Raw genomic sequence first — 18,321 nt, 5'->3', positions numbered from 1 at the left:
ATCTTGGTGTCTGTGAGTGTTCAAGACCGGCTTTGCATGGGGCAGTCAGGTGACTGTTGGACTGACAGTCCTGCCCAGGGCTGCTCAGCTGGCAGGAGGGGGATCAAGACCTGTTAGTTAGGGAGTCAAAATGCCTTATTTCCAGTGTCTTTGCTTATTTACAGGAAAATGACCACCAGAAAGAGTGCTTACAATGAAAATGTACAGAACTTACAAACACTGACCATAAAAGGTTGTCTGTATGTCTGTTTTGTGTCCAGGCCTGGCCTGGAGTTCCGCTACCTTACAGGCAGCACCACACCTGGCCAAGAGATTTTTCCAGCACTTTAACAGTAGAGACAGGAAGATGGCACAGTCTGTCTCAATAGCGCGCACAGCTATCAGAATAGAGCTCTGGGCACTTTTCACTGAGTTGGATGGCTTGTTTGAGTCAGTTTAGGCAGAATTCTCCTCAAAGAAACAAAGACAGTGTACTTCCAACTCAACTTACCCTGTAGCTGTGCGCTAGCTGGACTTGGACTCTCTTTTGGGGGGATGCAGGTTTGGGGTTTGGGTTCCTCACATGTAGCCCATTTGGCTTCAAGATCCTGCTGACTCAGCTCCTGAATAGTTGAGGTTGTGCACGCTAGTCAGTATTTCAGAGCTCTCCGAACAAAACAAACGCGAGGACGGCTGTGCTGGCCCATGCCTGTGATTTCAGCACTGGGAGTGGGGGTAGGGTCAGAGCAAAAGAATCAGAAATTCAAGGTCATCCTCAGCTGCACAGCAAGTTTGAGGCCAGCCTGGGCTACATGGGACCCTGTCTCAAAAAAAAAAAAAAAAGTCCTGGGCTGGAGAGATGGCTCAGAGGTTAAGGTACTTGCCTGCAAAGCCTAACGACCTAGGTTTGATCCCCCAGTACCCATTTAAAGCCAAATGTACAAAGTGGCACATGCATCTGGAGTTTGTTTGCAGAGACTGGAGACCCTAGTGCGGTGCACTCATTCTCTCTGTCTCTCTTCTCTCTCTCTCTTTGCAAGTAAATAAATAAAAATAATTTTTAAGTAATGAAATAGGGTCTGGAGGGGTGGCTTAGCAATTAAGGTATTTGTCTGCGAAGTCAAAGGCCCCAGGTTCAATTCTGCAGGACCCACGTAAGCCAGATGTACGAGGTTGTGCATGCATCTGGAGTTCGTTTGCAGTAGCCAAAAGCCCTGGCACACCCATTCTCTCCATCTGCCTCTTTAGCTCCCTCCCTCCCCCCTCCCCCCCCCCCTCTCGCTCTCTCAAATAAATAAAATAAAATAAAACAAGGACTGGAGAGATGGCTTAGTGGTTAAGCGCTGGCCTCTGAAGTCCAAGAACCCAGGTTCAAGGCTTGATTTCCCCAGTACCCACATAAGCCAGATGCACAAGGTGATGCATATATCTGGAGTTCGTTTGCAGTGGCTGGAGGCCCTGGTGTGCCCATTCTCTCTCTCTCTCTCTCCCTCCCTCTATCTCTTTCTGTCTGTTGCTCTCAAATAAATAAATAAAAATTAAAGAAGAAAATAACAAAAAAAAGACTACAAAGACCTTTTAAAAAATAATGAAATAGTATATTTGCTGAGCATGAAAACACACACCTTTAATCCCAGCACTCGGGAGGCAGAGGTAGGAGTTCAAGGCCAGCCTGGACCACATAGTGGATTCCAGGTCAGCCTGGTCTAGAGTGAGACCCTACCTCGAAAAAAAAAACATAATAAATAAGTAAATCTATCTATCTATATATATATCTATATAAAATATCTAATAAGTAAATAAAATATTTTAAGTGTTTTAAGTTCTTTTATTGATTTTTACTTTAATACAGATTCCTGTATCAAGTAGGAGGGACACAGTCCTGGAACTGGTAGCATTTGATCAGCATGGGAGGAAGTTTGATAACTTCAGCTCACTAATGCTGGAATGGAAAACCTCCAATGAGACCCTTGCTCATTTTGAAGACTCTAAGTCAATGGAGATGGTAGCCAGAGATGATGGCAGTGGGCAGACTCGATTACATGGTACCGTATGTACAGTCTCCAAATTATTTCACATTTCCTTATGAGCAAAGATCTTGTTTTAAATATTATCACATACTATGCTTTGTCTTTGAGGTTCATGTTTGTTTTTTAGAAAACATAAAGGTAGGATAGGGGATGGAGCTCACAGCTAGAGCATTTGTTTAGCTTGTTTGAGGCCCTGGAGAGTTTCCCTCCTGCCCCAAGAGGGCTGGAAGGGGCGGGGAGGAGGCGGGCCAGGGGCAGCAGCTCAAGCCTGCAGTGCTGGCGCTAAGGAGGTGGCAGGAGAATGGCTACATAGCCAAAAGCTGGGGCTGCATGGTGAGACCCTGTCTCAAAAGCAAACTGAAAGGGGCTGGAGAGATAGCTCACCTGTTAAGGTGCTTGCCTGCAAAGCCAGAGGATCCCGGTTCTATTCTCCAGGATCCACGTAAGCCAGATGCACAATGGGCAGCATGCATCTGAAGTTCACTTGGCACGCCTGTTCTCTCTCGGCTCTCTCTGCCTCTTTCTCTCTCTCAAATAAATAAATAAAATATGTTTTAAAATGCAAACAAACTGAAGGGATGAAGAGATGGCTTAGTTATTAAAGGCAAAGCCTAGCCAGGCATGGCAGTGCACACCTTTAATGCCAGCACTCGGGAGGCAGAGGTAGGAGGATAACCATGAGTTCGAGGCCACCCTGAGACTACATAGTGAATTCCAGGTCAGCCTGGGCTAGAGAGAGACCCTACCTTGAAAAAACAAACAAACAAAAGGCAAAGCCTGATGGCCTGGGTCTGATCCCAAAATAAAAATAACTACCTAAAGCCAAATACACTAAGTGGCACATGTGTCTGGAGTTTGATTAAAATAGCAGGAAGCTCTGGTGTAACCATACTTACTTACTTTGTATCTACCTTTCTCCCTGTCAAATAAACAAATAAAATTATTAAAAAAGAAAACTAGGGCTGGAGAGATGGATTAACAGTTGGGGTGCTTGCCTGCAAAGCCAAAGGACCCAGGTTCGACTCCCCAGGACCCACTATATACCTTTCTCGCTCTCTCACTCATTCTCTCTCTCAAACAAATAAACAAATATTTAACCCTTTTTTTTTTTTTGCAGTGGCTAGAGATCCTTGTTTATCCATACTCTCTTTTTCTCTGTGTGCTTCAAAATAAATACAATAAAATGATATTAAAGAAAAGAATCATTCTAAAAAAAATTTAGCCTCTTACTGGGTGTGATGGCACATCCCTATTAATCCCAGCACATGGGGAGGCAGAGGTAGGGGGATCATTGTGAGTTCAAGAACCAGCCTGGGACTACAGAATGAGTTCCAGGTCAGCCTGGCTAGAGTAAGACCCTACATTTAAAAAAAAAACAAAAACAATAATAATAAAATTAATTTTTTTTTTATTTTTTATTTTTTATTTTTATTTATTTTTTTTTAATTTATTTATTTATTTCTTTCTTTGAGAACGACAGACACAGAGAGAAAGACAGATAGAGGGAGAGAGAGAGAATGGGCGCGCCAGGGCTTCCAGCCTCTGCAAACGAACTCCAGACGCGTGCGCCCCCTTGTGCATCTGGCTAACGTGGGACCTGGGGAACTGAGCCTCGAACCGGGGTCCTTAGGCTTCACAGGCAAGCGCTTAACCGCTAGGCCATCTCTCCAGCCCAAAATTAAATTTTAAAAAGACTAATTGATGAGACTAGAGAGGTAGCTTAGCCCTTTCTGGCAAAACCAAAGGACCCAGGTTCAATTCCCCAGCACCTACGTAAAGCCAAATGCACAAATGGTACATGTCTGGAGTTTGTTTGCAGTGGCTGGAGGCCCTGCTGTGCCCATTGTCTCTCTGTCTACCTTTTTCTGTCTCTCAAATAAATAAAATATTTTTGGCTGGGTGTGGTGATGCACACCTTTAATCCCAGCACTGGGAGGCAGAGGTAGGAGGATCACCGTGAGTTCAAGGCTGAGACTCCATAGTGAATTACAGGTCAGCCTGGACTAGAGTGAGACCCTACCTCAAAAATAAATAAATAAATAAAATATGTTTTAAAACTACTAAGAAAGACTAATTGAGGAGGAGGGATATGCTGGAGGTGGGTTTGTGAGGGGAATAGGGCTGGGGAGGGGATTTTTCATGGTTTATTGTCTATAATTATGGAAGCTGTCAATAAAAAAGTTAAAAAAAAAAAACAAGAGTAAAATAATAATAAATGAATAAAAGAAACCAGATGTGATTATGAAGCAGTGCCAGTCTGGCTCAAGCAGTAGCAACAGGTTTCTTAGTTATCAGTGATGACCTTCCCACCAACAGGGGAAACTACACTCACAGAGTTGGTTGTGGTGGTGGTTCTGGGCCATAAGGGTGTGGCTATTAACATGGTGACTGATGAAGACAAGAGGACACAACACCTCTATAGAAGAGATGGCCCCCTCAGTGTTGCTGACCTCATCTAAGGGGCTCTGTCAGCTTCCTGGCCCTAGCCAGGGTTCAATCCTGAGAGGCTGGGGAGCTATTGGAGAGGGGAGGGAAGCAAGTCAAGCAACGGAAATCTTGTCTCTTTTTTTTTTCTTTTTGTTTTTTCTCTTTTAAATATCACTTTTTGAGGCAAAAAAAAAAAGGTGGGGGGAAGCTCAGGATTTCAGGATTAAATGAAACATCTCTATCACATCCATCAAGGCTCAGAGAACATTGGGGAAGAGGTGGCAGAAAGAATGTAAGCAGGCTAGAAAGATGGCTGAGTGGTTAAGGTACTTGCCTGTGAAGCCTAAGAACCCAGGTTCAATCCCCAGTACCCACGGTAAAGGCAGAAGCACAAGGTAGCACATACATCTGGAGTTTGTTTACAGAGGCTAGAAGCTCTAGTGTGCCCATTCTCTCTTAACTGCCTCTCTCTGTCAAATAAGTAAATAACAATTACTTTTTTAATATTTTATTTTTATTTATTTATTTGACAGAGAAAGGAGGGGGGAAAGGGGAAGAGAATGAATGGGCATACCAGGGCCTCCAGCCACTGCAAGCAAACTCCAGAAGCATGCGCCACTTTGTGCATGTGGCTAACGTGGGACTTGGGGAATCGAACCTAGGTCCTTTAGCTCTGCAGGCAAACATCTTAACTGCTAAGCCATCCCTCTAGCCCTAAAAATTATTATTATTTTTTAAAGACTCTTTTAAACATAGCTTTTTGTTCATTTTTATTTAAGGCACTTGACTGAAACCTAAGAACCCAGGTTTGATTCTCCAAGACCCACGTTAGCCAGATGCACAAGGGGACGCATGTACCTGGAGTTCGTTTGCAGTGGCTGGAGGCCCTGGCGCGCCCATTCTCTATGTCTCTTCTTCACTCTCTCTCTCTGTCTCTCCCTCTCTAAAATAGATAATTTATTTTTTTAAAAAATCTATGAATAGGGCTGAAGAGATGGCTGAGTAGTTAAGTGCTTACCTGTGAAGCCTAAAGATCCCAGTTCAAGGCTTGATTCCCTAGCACCCATGTAAGTCAGATGCACAAGATGGTACATATGCCTGGACTTTGTTTGCAGTGGGTGGAGACCCTCATGTGCCCATTCTCCCTCTCTCTCTGACTCCTTCTCTGTCTGTTGCTCTCAAATAAATAAAAATAAAATTAAAAAAAAACTATCAAAAGAAGAGTTATGTCAATATAAGAGCTATAGAGCGCTACAGAGAAGGTTCAGCAGCTGACACACTTGCCTGTAAACCCTAATGACCCAGGTTCGATTCCTCAGGACCCATGTAAAGCCAGGTCACAAGGTAGCACATGAATCTAGAGTTCATTTGCAGTAGCTAGAGGCCCTGGGGCTCCCATTCTCTCTATACACCTCTTTCTATCTCTCAAATTAATAAATAAAATATTTTACAAAGAAAGAATGAAGCCGGGTGTGGTGGCCCTTTAATCCCAGTACTTGGGAGGCAGAAGTAGAAGGGTCACTGTGAGTTCAAGGCCAGCCTGGAACTGCAGTGTAAGATCCAGGTCAGCCTGGCCTAGAGGGAGACCCTACCTCAAACAACCAAAAAAAAAAAAATTAAGTACCAGAGACTGGGGAAGAGTGCTTTGTAATTCCAGCTGGGACAGGAAGTATCCGTTGCACTCATGACTTCATAACAACTGTTTGTAATTACCCGCCCAGTACTGCACCACTGCAAAGGAACTCCAGACACAGTGCAATTTTCTCTTTTCTATGTATTTCTGTCCTTCAGCATTTTTCTCTCCATCCCCTGGGAGAGAAGCTGGTTTTCCGAAGACCGTTTTCCGTCCCACCTGCTCTTGTCTCTCATGGTTTGCTCTGCGTACTTCTGTGTTTCCAGGTCAGCAGACCCTCAAGGTACATCACATGACGGGGACTGTCCTCATCAGAGTCCATTTTGTGGGCTATTCAGAGAAGAAAAGCCTAAAGGTTTGTGCAAATTATGATGGAAGAAGATGAGGACTGGAGAGTTGGCGCTGTGGTTAAAGGCATTTGCTTGTAAATCCCAGCGACCCAGTTTCCACTCCCTAGTACCCACAAATAGCCAGATGCACAAAGTGCTGCATGCATCTGGAGTTTGTTTGCAGTGACTAGAGACCCTGGCGTGTCCATATTTCTTTTCTCTCTCTCTCTCTCTCCTTCTCTATCTGCCTCTTTGTCTGTGTCTCTGTATCAAATAAATAAATAAATGTAAAACAGGTGGGCATGGTGGCACACACCTTTAATTCTAGCACTCAAGAGGACAAGGTAGAAAGATTGCTATGAGTTTGAGGCCAGCCAAAGACTGTATAGTAAACTCCACTTCAGCCTGGCCTAGAATGAGACCTTCCCTCTAAAAAAAAAACAAATAAAAATGCCAGGTATGATGACACATACCTTTAATCCCAGCATTTGGGACGCAGAGGTAGGAGAATCGCTGTGAGTTCCAGGCCACCCTGAGACTACATAGTGAATTCCAGGTCAGCCTGGGCTAGAGTGAGACCCTAACTTGAAAAAACAAAACAAGGGAACAGGGGTGGAGAGATGGCTTAGCAGTTAAGGCACTTGCCTGCAAAGCCAAAAGACCCAGATTTGATTCCCCAGGACCCATGTTAGCCAGATGCACAAGGCGGAGGGTGTGCGTCTAGGGTTCATTTGTAGTGGCTGGAGGCCCTGGTGCATTCATTCTCTCTCTCTGTCTCAAATAAATAAAAAAGGCCAGGGCAGATGCACAAGTGGGTGCACACATCTAGAGTTCGTCTGTAGTGGCTAGAGGCCCTGGTGTGCCCATTCTCTCTCTCCCCCTCTTGCTCTGTCAAATAAATAGATAAATAAAAATAAAATATATAAAAAAAAAAAAAGCCAGGCATGGTGGCACATGTTTTTAATCCCACCACACAGGAGGCAGAGGTAGGAGGATCGCCATGAGTTCAAGGCCAGCCTGAGACTACATAGTGAATTCCAGGTCAGCCTGGGCTACAGTGAGACCCTACCTCAATTAAAAAAAAAAAAAATGTTGTCATTTCTTTAATAGGGAATTTCCAGCACTTCCTGGTCTGCCACAGTGGAGCTGCTCCTGGTGGACGATGTGACTGTGTGGCCCAAGAATGCCACCATCTACAACCACCCCAGCGTGAAGGTGAGGTATTTGCAGACCTAATTAAACCACATCATATTGGAGGGGAAGTGACCAGAATTAATAGAATAGCAATAAAGTTCATGAATGTGTTAAAGACAATGAAATAGAAATAATTAGGAATTGAGGAGACGGCTCACAAATTTCAGGTGCTTGCTTGCAAAGCCTGCCAGTTTAGTTCAGTTTCCCGCCCCCCACATAAAGCTGGATGAGTGTCGATTAGCAGTGGCAAGAGACCCTATGTGTGCATGCACATGCACATACAAATGCAAATAATTTTTTTAAAATAGCCAGGTGTTCTGGTACACTCCTTTAATTTCAGCATTTGAGGAGACTGAGGTAAGATCACTATGAGTTCAAGGCCAATTTGGGACTACAGAGTGAATTCCAGGTCAGCCATACTAGAGCGAGACCCTACCTTAAAAGAAAAAACAAAAAACAAACAAGCAAAGAAGAGCGCTGGAAAGATGGCTTAGCACTTAAGACACTTGCCTGCAAAGCCAAAGGACCTCGGTTCAATTCCCCAGAACCCACATAAGCCAGATGCACAATTTGGTGCATGCATCTGGAGTTCATTTGTAGAGGCTGAAGATCCTGGCATGCTCATTCTCTCTCTATCTGCCTCTTTCTCCTTTTCTCCCTCTCTCAAATAAATACATAAATAAAAAAATTTAATTAAAAATACAAATAAACCAGGCATGGTGGCACATGCCTTTAATCCTAGCACTCAGGAGGCAGAGGTAGGAGGATCGCCGTGAGTTCGAGGCCACCCTGAGACTCCATAGTAAATTCCAGGTCAGCCTGGGCTAGAGTGAGACCATACCTTGAAAAACCAATAAATAAATAAATAAATAAAAATAAAAATAATTAGCCATAATAGGGCTAGAAAGAGGGCTCAGCCATTGAAGGTGCTTTCTTGCAAAACTGGATGGCCCAGGTTCAATTCCCCAGTGCCCATGTAAAACCAGATGCACAAAGTGGCACATGCATCTGGAGCTCATTTGCAGTGACAAGAGCCCTGGCACGCCATTCCCTCTCTCACCCTCCATTTTATTTATTTATAAATTAATTAATTAATTAATATTTTAAGTAAAATATTAATTAGCTATAATACCCATAAGGATTAGAGTTTGGTAATCATATTTTGTCTTTTATCCAATAGTTTTAATATGTCAAGCTCTCTTTCTTAGATAGGTAATAGGTAGAAGTTATTTCCTTTGTGTTATTTATAAAATGAAGGTAATGAAATATCGTCTGATGTTTTTATAGGAAATATTTAACCTAGTGGAAGGATCGGGTTACTTTTTGGTCCACAGCAGTGAGCAGGGCATTGTCACCGTCACTTACACGGAAGCAGAGAGCTCTGTGCAGGTGAGTTCTATTGAGGGCTAAGTTGATGGTCTTAGGTCAAAGCTCTTCTGGATTTTGTCTCTTCTGCCTCCCAAGTGTTGGGGTTACAGGCCTGCATCACCATGCTTAGCCCAAAGCTCATATTCTTTTTTAAATTTATTTATTTGAGAGAAAGAGAGAGGAAGGGACAGATAGAGAATGAGTGCACCATGGCCTCAAGGCACTGCAAACAAACTCCAAATGTATGTGCCACCTTGTGCATATGGCTTATATGGCATCTGGGGAATTGAACCTGGGTCCTTAGGCTTTATAGGCAAGCGTCTTAACTGCTAAGCCATCTCTTCAGCCCTCATAATTCTTTTTTATTTTTATTTTTTGAAGTAGGGTCTCTAACTTAGGCTGACCTGGAATTCACTATGTAGTCTCAGGGTAGCCTTGAACTCATAGCGATCCCCCTACCTCGGCCTCCTGAGTGCTAGGATTGAAGGAGTGTGCCACCACACCCGGCTGAAGCGTATATTTTTGCCATGATCATCTGAGGGACACATGCTGAGCTCTTCCTGCAGCATGGAATCGTCCCTCTGAGAAAACAGTTATGACTGTGCCTAGAGCAGTTTTGCCTCCATTCAGACGCGTCTTCTTTCTTCTAGGTAGCTCCAGAGAGGCCCGGGTCAGTAACCCTGGAAGTCTATGATCTGTGCCTGGGTTTCTTGGGTCCAGTAAGGGCTCACCTCAGGGTGTCAGACATACATGAACTGGAGCTTGATCTGATTGATAAGGTGAGAGATTGGAAATGAAGGAGTTTTCCGCCACAACATGTTTGTGTCACTTGCTTGTTGTGAGTTTTCCATGGGGTAAAGTCACAAACGTTTCTGACGTTGACTGATCAGTCTCCTGTCCTTTCTTCTCCCCTCAAGGTGTTTCCTCCTTTCAGACTTGCTCCCAAGAAAATGACGCTGCTCATAAGTAACATGATGCAGGTGAGCTTCGCTGTCCTCTGTTGAACTCGCTTTTAGTTCTCCTCGTTGTGTTTTATGTTTGAGACAGGTGTGCTGTGCCGGCGGCTTGAACTTGTGGTGGTCCCCCTGCTTTAGCTTCTCAAATCCTCAGATTACTGGTGTGTTCCACCCAGGATGAAGGAGATCTTAAAGGCAAAAAAATGTGATTTATTCTTTTTTTTTTTTTTTTTTTTTTTTTTTGAGGTAGAGTCTCACTCTAGCCCAGGCTGACCTGGAATTCATTATGGAGTCTCAGGGTGGCCTCGAACTCACGGTGATTCTTCTACTGCTGCCTCCCGAGTGCTGGGATTAAAGGCATGCACTGCCACACCCGGCTCTAGATTTATTCTTTTTTTGTTTGTTTGGTTTTGGTTTCTCGAGGTAGGGTTTCACTCTAGCCCAGGCTGACCTGGAATTCACTAAGTAGTCTCAGGGTGGTCTCAAACTCACAGTGGTCCTCCTACCACTGCCTCACAAGTGCTGGGATTAAAGGCGTGCGCCACCATGCCTAGCTCAAGCAAGTGCCTTTAGCTGCTGGCCTATTTCTCCCAACTGGATCTGATAAAGAAGATTGACATTGGGTTGGAAAGATGGCTTAGCAGTTAATGCACTTGCCTGCAAAGTCTAAGGACCCAGGTTCAATTCCCCAGTACCCACATAAATCAGATGCACAAGGTGACACATATGTTTGGAGTTTGTTTGCAGTGGCTGGAGGTCCTGGCACACCCATTTTCTCTAAATGCCTCTTTCTTTCTCTCTAATAAGTAAAAGAAGCTTGGTATATCCTCTGGTCCATGATAGATATAGTATAAATGATCTTGGAATCCTGTAGATCATTGCAGAACTTCATTTCTTTCTTTTTTAAAATAATTTTTATTTTTATTTATCTATTTGAGAGAGAGAATGAGCACACCAGGGCCTCTAGCCACTGCAAATGAACTGCAGGCACATATGCCACCTTGTACATCTGGCTTTCATGGTCCTGGGGAATCAAACTTGAGTCCTTTGCTTTTGTAGGCATGTGCCTTAACCACTAACCTGTCCCTCCAGCTCATCACTTCCTGTCCTCAACACTCATTTGAGTCAGTGTGGGGACATGCTATTCAGGGAGGGAAGGACACTAAACTGCTTGGACAAAATGCTAGGAAAATAAATGTGACTTTTGACTCACATCCCAGGCCCTCACCGACTGATGTGTTTAAATTGCAGGTCATGTCTGAAGGTGGCCCGCAGCCCCAGTCCATCATTCACTTCTCCATCAGCAATCACACTGTGGCTGTTGTCAATAGGAGGGGACAAGTCACAGGAAAAGGAGTTGGCTCAGCTGTCGTCCGTGGCACCATCCAGACGGTGAACGAGGACACTGGGAAAGTCATTGTATTTTCCCAGGTGCTCTTTGCTGACCTGCCCCGCCCTCACCTGGGAGCCCATTGGGCAGGGTGGGGGAGTTGCAGGGTGGTGATGAGGGTGTCAGCAGTCCAGGAACAGCCCCCTAGGTCCCCTCACCTGGTGTTCTCAGTCAGACAGCAAAAACATGTAATTTTATTTATTTATGTATTTGTTTGTTTGGTTTTGGTTTTTCAAGGTAGGGTTTCACTCTGGCCCAGGCTGACCTGGAATTAACTAGAAAACATGTAATTTTAAATGGAAAACCCACAGCCTACTAGGCATTCTTGTAAGACATGGTCTCTATCCTTAATTTGGTTTTTTGTTTTCTTTTGTTTTTGTCTTTTTGGTTTTTCGAGGTAGGGTCACACTCTAGCTCAGGCTGATCTGGAATTCACTATGTGGTCTCAGGGTGGCCTCGAACTCACGGTGATCCTCCTACCTCTGCCTCCCAAGTGCTGGGATTAAAGGCATGCGCCACCACACCCAGCTTCCTTAATTTGTTTAAAGAACAAAACCAACCATACCTATGACATGAGAGGGTTCTTTTGTTGAATGCTCCAAAATCGCAGCAAACATGTTATGGGAAGCATGTGTCCCCCACAGAAGCCCCTCACCTGCGCTTGCCTCCCCCCCTCGGAGCAGGACGAAGTGCAGATCGCAGTTGTGCGGCTGAGCGCTGTCAGGGTCCTCGCAGCCGCCACCCGACTGGTCACTGCCGCCGAGGTCAGTAGTAGCTCCACATCAGCGTGCGGGCTTCTTTTTCTTCTTCTCTTTAAAACAGTCTTGCTGTGTAGCCCTGGCTAGCCTGGAATTCAAGGAAATCCTCCTGCCTCAGCTTCCTGAGTTCTGGGATTACAAGCATGTGCCACTACGCCCCGCTCTGAAGTTGGCATGATGGCTTGGTGCTGGGTTCTAGTATTATCCTGATAATGCCAGGTAGATAGGCAGTGTAACACAGTTATGACTTTTCCTTTTCAGATGCCAGTTTATGTCATGGGAGTGACTGGTACCCAAACCCCGTTCTCCTTCGGCAATGCCAACCCGAGGCTCACATTCCATTGGTCCGTGAGCAAAAGGGATGTATTGGATCTAGTGCCCAGGCATTCAGAGGTATGAGTTCATCTGTCAGTTATATTGCCTTGGGCTTATTACTTTGCGGATGCATTTATTTATGTATTATTTATTTGCAAGCAGAAAGAGAGAGTGAGAATGAATGGGCACACCAGCGCCTCTACCTGCTGCAAATGAACGAACTCAGACACACGCACCACCTTGTGCATCTGGCTTCTTGTGGGTACTGGGGAATGGAACCTGGGTCTTTAGGCTTCTCAGGGGAATGCCTTAATTGCTAAACCATTTCTCTAGCAGTACTTTTTATCCATTTATTTATTTTTGGTTTTTCAAGGTAGGGTCTCACTGCTCAGGCTGACCTGAAATTCACTGTGTAGTCTCAGGGTGGCTTCAAACTCACGGCGATCCTCCTACTTCTGCCTCCTGAGTGCTGGGATTAAAGGTGTGCGCCACCACACCTAGCTGTATTTTTTTGTTGTTTTTTTATTGTTTTATTTTATTTATTTTTATTTTTTGAGGTAGGGTCTCACTCTAGCTCAGGCTGACCTGGAATTGACATGTAGTCTCAGGATGGCCTTGAACTCACACCAGTCCTCCTACCTCTGCCTCTTCAGTGCTGGGATTAAAGGTGTGCACCACTAAGCCCACCTGAATGTTTTTTTGTTTTGTTTTGTTTTGTTTTTTGAGGTAGGGTCTCACTTTGGCTGACCTGGCTCTCATTCTGTAGTCCTGGTTGACCTCCAACTCACAGAAACCCACCTACCTCTGCCTCCATGTGCTGCAGTTACATTTTATTTGGTGCCAGGGCTGAAACCCAGGGCTTCAAACATGCTGGGCAAGGACTCTATCCAAACGAACTTTTATTTTATTTTATTTGGCTTTTCAAGGTAGGGTCTCACTCTAGCCCAGGCTGACCTGGAATTCACTATGAGTTCTCAGGGTGGCCTCGAATTCTCAGTGATCCTCCCACCTCTGCCTCCCAAGTGCTGGGATTAAAGGTGTGTGCCACCATGCCTGGTCCAAGAATTAATTTTAATCCATCCCTTTCCTATCTAGGTTTTTCTACAGCTTCCAGCAGAGAATAACTTCGCCATGGTTGTCCACACGAAAACAGCTGGCAAGACCACGGTCAAGGTGACTGTCCGAAGCACAAATAGTTCTGAGCAGTTTGAAGGAAACTTGTTGGAATTGTCTGATGAAGTTCAGATCCTGGTAAGCCCCCAAGCTTAAATTGTGTTCCTTAAATCAAGAGGAAACTTACATTGCTGGACACATCTTAGGTCTATAGCTGTAATCAAACTCGCAGGAACATTACTCACTGTATTTTTTGTTTGTTTTGGTTTGGTTTTTTGAGGTAGGGTCTCACTCTAGCCCAGGCTGACCTAGAATTCACTATGTAGTCTCAGGGTGGCCTTGAACTCACGGTGATCCTCCTACCAAGTGCTGGGATTAAAGGCGTGCACCACCGCACCTGGCTTGCATTTTATGTATTTGTTAAAATATTTTTAGCGGTTAAGTGCTTGCCTGTGAAGCCTAAGGATCGGTTCGAGGCTCAATTCCCCAGGACCCACGTTAGCCAGATGCACAAGGGGGCGCATGTGTCTGGAGTTTGTTTGCAGTGGTTGGAGGCCCTGGTGCACCAATTGTCTCTCTCTATCTGCCTCTTTCTCTCTCTGTCACTTTCAAATAAATAAATAAAAATAAAATAATAAACCAGTTTTAAAAAATTCATATTTTTTTGAAAGTGAGAAAGAGCCAGGCGTCGTGGCCCACACCTTTAATCCCAGCACTCAGTAGGCAGAGGTAGGAGGATTGCTGTGAGTTCAAGGCCACCCTCAGACTACATAGTGAATTCCAGGTCAGCCTGAGCTAGAGTGGGACCCTACCTCGAAAACACAAACCAAAAAAAAAAAAAAAGAGAGAGAGAGAGAGAGTGAGAGAGAGAGGAGGCTAGAGAGATGGCTCAACAGTTAAAGGCAATTGCTTGCAAAGCCTAATGGCCCATGCTTGATTCCCCAGAACCCACACAAAGCCAGATGTGCAAAGTAGCACATGCACTTGCAGCAGCAAGAGGCCTTGGTGTTCCCATTCTCTCTCTCCCTCTCTCTTACAAACAAATGAGAATATTAAGAATTGCCAGGTGTGATGGCACACGTCTTTAATCCCAGCACTTGGGAGGCAGACGTAGGAGGATAACTGTGAGTTCAAGCCACCCTGAGACTACAAAGTGAATTCCAGGTCAGCCTGGGCTAGAGTGAAACCCTACCTAGAAAAAACAAAAAACAAACCAAAAAAAAAAAAAAAAAGGAGGGGATGGGGAAGGAAGGAGGGAAAAAGTCAGACAGACTGCTGGTTGTAGTTATCATTTATTTAGCATATAATCCCTTTGTAATTCTACTGAAATCCATTTATATGTGAATAAATGTCATGATTTTTCTTTCCACGAATGAGGAAAACATTATTTTCTCATCACAGGTGTTTGAAAAACTCCAACTTTTCTATCCAGATTGCCAACCTGAGCAGATTCTAATGCCTATGAATTCTCAGCTCAAACTCCACACTAACAGGTAAGGGAGAGAGAGAAGTGAGAGCAAGTTCTAACTGTAAGAACCTTCAGCTGGGAGATGGTTCAGCAGTTAAGGTGCTTGCCTGCAAAGCCTGAGGACCCAGGTACGGCTCCCTAGTCTCCATGTAAATCCAGATGCACAAAGAGATGCCTGTGTCTGGGGTTTATTTGCAATAGCTAGAGACCCTGGTGTGACCATTCTCTCTCCTCTCAATCTGTCTCCACTTGCAAATAAATAATTAAAACATTTTTAAGCAGGGTGTGGCGGCACACACCTTTAATCCCAGCACTCTGGAGGCAGAGGTAGGAGGATCACTGTGAGTTCGAGGCCACCCTGAGACTCCATAGTGAATTCCAGGTCAGCCTGATCTAAAGTGAGGCCCTACCTCGGGGAAAAAAACAGGGCTGGAGGGATGGCTTAGCAGTTAAGACATTTGCCTGCAAAGCCCCACATAAGCCAGATACACAAGGTTGCCCATGAATCTGGAGTTCCTTTGCAGTGGTTGAAGGCCCTGGCAGGCCCATTCTCCCTATCTAACTCTTTCTTACCCTTTCTCTCTCACAATTAAATTAAATTAAATTAAATTTTTAAAAAAGAAAGAAAGAAAAAGAAGAGAAAAGAAAAGAAAAGAAAAATAGCACATGAGCCAGGCATGGTGGCTCACGCCTTTAATTCCAGCACTCGGGAGGTAGAGGTAGGAGGATCACCATGAGTTCAAGGCAGCCTGAGACTACATATTGAATTCCAGGTCAGCCTGGGCTAGAATGAGACCCTACTTCCAAAAACAGCAACAACAAAATTACCTTTGTAGGGCTGGAGAGTTGGCTCTGTGGTTAAGACGCTTGCCTGCAAAGCCTAATGACCCAGGTTCTGTTCACCAGTACTGAAGTAAAGCCAGATGCACAAGGTGGTGCATGCATCTAGAGTTCATCTGCAGTGTCTACAGTTCCTAGCATGCCCATTCTTTCTCTCTATCTGCCTGTCTCTCTCTCTCTCAATGAAATAAATAACTAAAATATTTTTAAAAATAAAAAATATTAAGCCAGGAATGGTGGTGCATGCCTTTTATCCCAGCAGTTGGGAGACTAAGATCAAAGGATCACTGAGGTCGAGGCCAGCCTGAAACTACATAATGAAAGCCAGGTCAGCCTGGACTAGAGCCAATGATCCCTATACCCCATGTAAAAATCTGTTTTTCAAACACCTACCTCAAAAAAACAAAAACTAGAACAACCTTTGTTTTGAAATAGGGTTTCATGTAACCCAAACTGGCCTCAAGCTTTCTTTTATTTGTTTGTTTTTCAAGGTAGGGTCTCACTCTGATCCAGGCTGACCTGGAATTCACTCTGTAGTCTCAGGCTGGGCTCGAACTCACAGCAATCCTCCTACCTCCTGAGTGCTGGGATTAAAGGCATGCGTCACCATGCCCAGCCCCTTTCTTTCTACTGTTTTATATTTTATTTTATTTCATTTTATTATTTTTGTCTGTTTGTTTGTTTGTTTGGGCTAAGGTTTATTCATTTACTTAATTAACATTTAAAAGTGTTTCACTTACTTTAGTAACATGACAGACAATTAAAGTTCCCGTTAAAACACTTAAAATTCAGAAAGTCATGGATCAGGACGGGAAATTCCCAGCCCCATTCCTGAGGTGGGGTGAGGAACTTGAGCTAGGACTCCATCCTGGACTAGGCTCCTCTGCTAAGTTGAGACGACCATGAGAGAGGACCGACTTAGTCTCATCTGCATGAAGAGAAGACTCAACTGCTCACAGAGAAGAGTGAGCTAGATTGTAATGGGGACTGGCTCCTGATGACTCATTGAGAAGACCATTCAGTTGCTTGGAAAAAGTAGTTTCTAGAGTCAAGGGGCTGGACTAAGGGTCAATATTCTGCAAAGGTCCTCTTCCTTTCAGTGACACTTTTCTCAGTAGCCAAGAAACCTAAAATCCAGAAAAGCCTTTAGCCCCTCTCTCCTCAGGGCTGTAGCCTGAGAGCATGTCCAGGGTAGACAGAAGGTCAAGACAGTGACTACAACTTCACTGGACCTCTTCTTCAATAGGAGAGCAGCCAGAGAAGAAGCTGGTATTGCTGCCCAGGGCTCACTTCTTTTTCTTTCCCAGAGCCTTATTTTCTTGTAATTCTGTTGCTATGTTTAGGTTCTTGGTGGTCAAAGGAGGGCATAAGAGCAGTCTTCCTTAGCGGGATCTGATCTGTATCACACAACTCTTTTAGGATCTTGCTACTGGGAGTGGCGCAAGCAGGGTTGAAGAAGCTTGATCCTGGGTTCACCTCTGTAGGACCTTCCAGTTTGAAGGAGTTTTCAGAATCCTGGGTCCATTCTACAGTACCCAAGCTATCCTGGCCTTGCTGGCGGTTCTGACATTTTGTGGGGTCACAGCTACAGGCCACATTACAGTCTGAATTTTGCCTCCTGCACCCACATTGTTTGTTCCCACAGCAGCCCTTGCAGGAACACCCCTGGATGTTCTTCCTGGACACCTTAACTAACTTTGTTGGCTTCCATTCCTCATCATCTCCATCATCCCCATAACCATCACTGTCGCCATCCTCATGCTCAGTCACAGAATGCTCTGAATAATATTTGACGTCCTCATTGTCCAGGTTTTGCTTCATACACTTTTCTTTGACTCGAGGTTTTGGCTTTGGTGGGACATATTCAAAGGAAGAGTCTGGCGATTGTAAGAGATCCTTATTAAGATGAGGTGTCTGTACGTTGGCAACTTGGAGGAAGGTTAGTTTCTGCTTAATGATTTCATTTTCTTGGAGAAGCTGCTGATTTTGCTCACACAATTCTTGCATCTTCCTAAGCTCTTCATCCTGACACTTCAATGTGCTCAGCAGCTGCTGTTCCTTTTCACTGACTGACTCCTCCAACTGCTTCTCTGCCATCTGGCTTTGCTGCAACTGGCTGAGAAGATACAGCACCTGTTCTTGATGTTGCTCCACTCTGACCAGCTCAGCTTTTAATTCTGTCTCTATCTCAGCAAAATGATTTCGTTAAAAAATATGGAATGCTTCATGAATTTGCGTGTCATCCTTGCGCAGGGGCCATGGTAATCTTCTCTGTATCGTTCCAATTTTAGTATATATGCTGCTGAAGTGAGCACTTATTGTTTTTTTTATTTGTTTGTTTTTAGTTTTTCAAGTTAGGGTTTCGCTCTAGCCCAGGCTGACCTGAAATTCACTATGTAGTCTCAGGCAGGGTGGCCTCGAACTAACAACGATCCTCCTACCTCTGCCTCCCGAGTGCTGGAATTAAAGGTGTGCACCACTATACCCGGCCCGGCTATTTCATTTTATTGTTATTTATTTA

The 18,321-nt window shown here is 44.5% G+C and overlaps 1 protein-coding gene and 1 non-coding gene across 2 annotated transcripts in view; one reads left to right on the top strand and one right to left on the bottom strand.

Annotated features, from left to right (window-relative positions):
- Nup210l (nucleoporin 210 like) overlaps window positions 1–18,321 on the top strand; it is a 76,716-nt gene that overhangs the window by 38,779 nt on the left and 19,616 nt on the right. Inside the window, exons 17-27 of the mRNA XM_045138011.1 lie at window positions 1,832–2,024; window positions 6,336–6,424; window positions 7,509–7,613; window positions 8,880–8,981; window positions 9,611–9,739; window positions 9,851–9,940; window positions 11,168–11,347; window positions 11,990–12,070; window positions 12,326–12,457; window positions 13,475–13,630; window positions 14,894–14,985. Coding sequence (XP_044993946.1) covers window positions 1,832–2,024; window positions 6,336–6,424; window positions 7,509–7,613; window positions 8,880–8,981; window positions 9,611–9,739; window positions 9,851–9,940; window positions 11,168–11,347; window positions 11,990–12,070; window positions 12,326–12,457; window positions 13,475–13,630; window positions 14,894–14,985 — 1,349 coding nt within the window. The remainder of the gene's footprint in view (window positions 1–1,831; window positions 2,025–6,335; window positions 6,425–7,508; window positions 7,614–8,879; window positions 8,982–9,610; window positions 9,740–9,850; window positions 9,941–11,167; window positions 11,348–11,989; window positions 12,071–12,325; window positions 12,458–13,474; window positions 13,631–14,893; window positions 14,986–18,321) is intronic.
- Window positions 18,009–18,115, bottom strand: LOC123456205. Its single transcript, XR_006634406.1, has one exon. It is a non-coding gene; the product is annotated as a U6 spliceosomal RNA (small nuclear RNA).

This window comes from Jaculus jaculus, chromosome 19, assembly GCF_020740685.1.
Source record: "Jaculus jaculus isolate mJacJac1 chromosome 19, mJacJac1.mat.Y.cur, whole genome shotgun sequence".
Lineage (NCBI taxonomy): Eukaryota > Metazoa > Chordata > Mammalia > Rodentia > Dipodidae > Jaculus > Jaculus jaculus.
The sequence above is the reverse complement of the archived record's forward strand: the minus strand, read 5'-3'. Positions and strand labels throughout refer to the sequence as shown.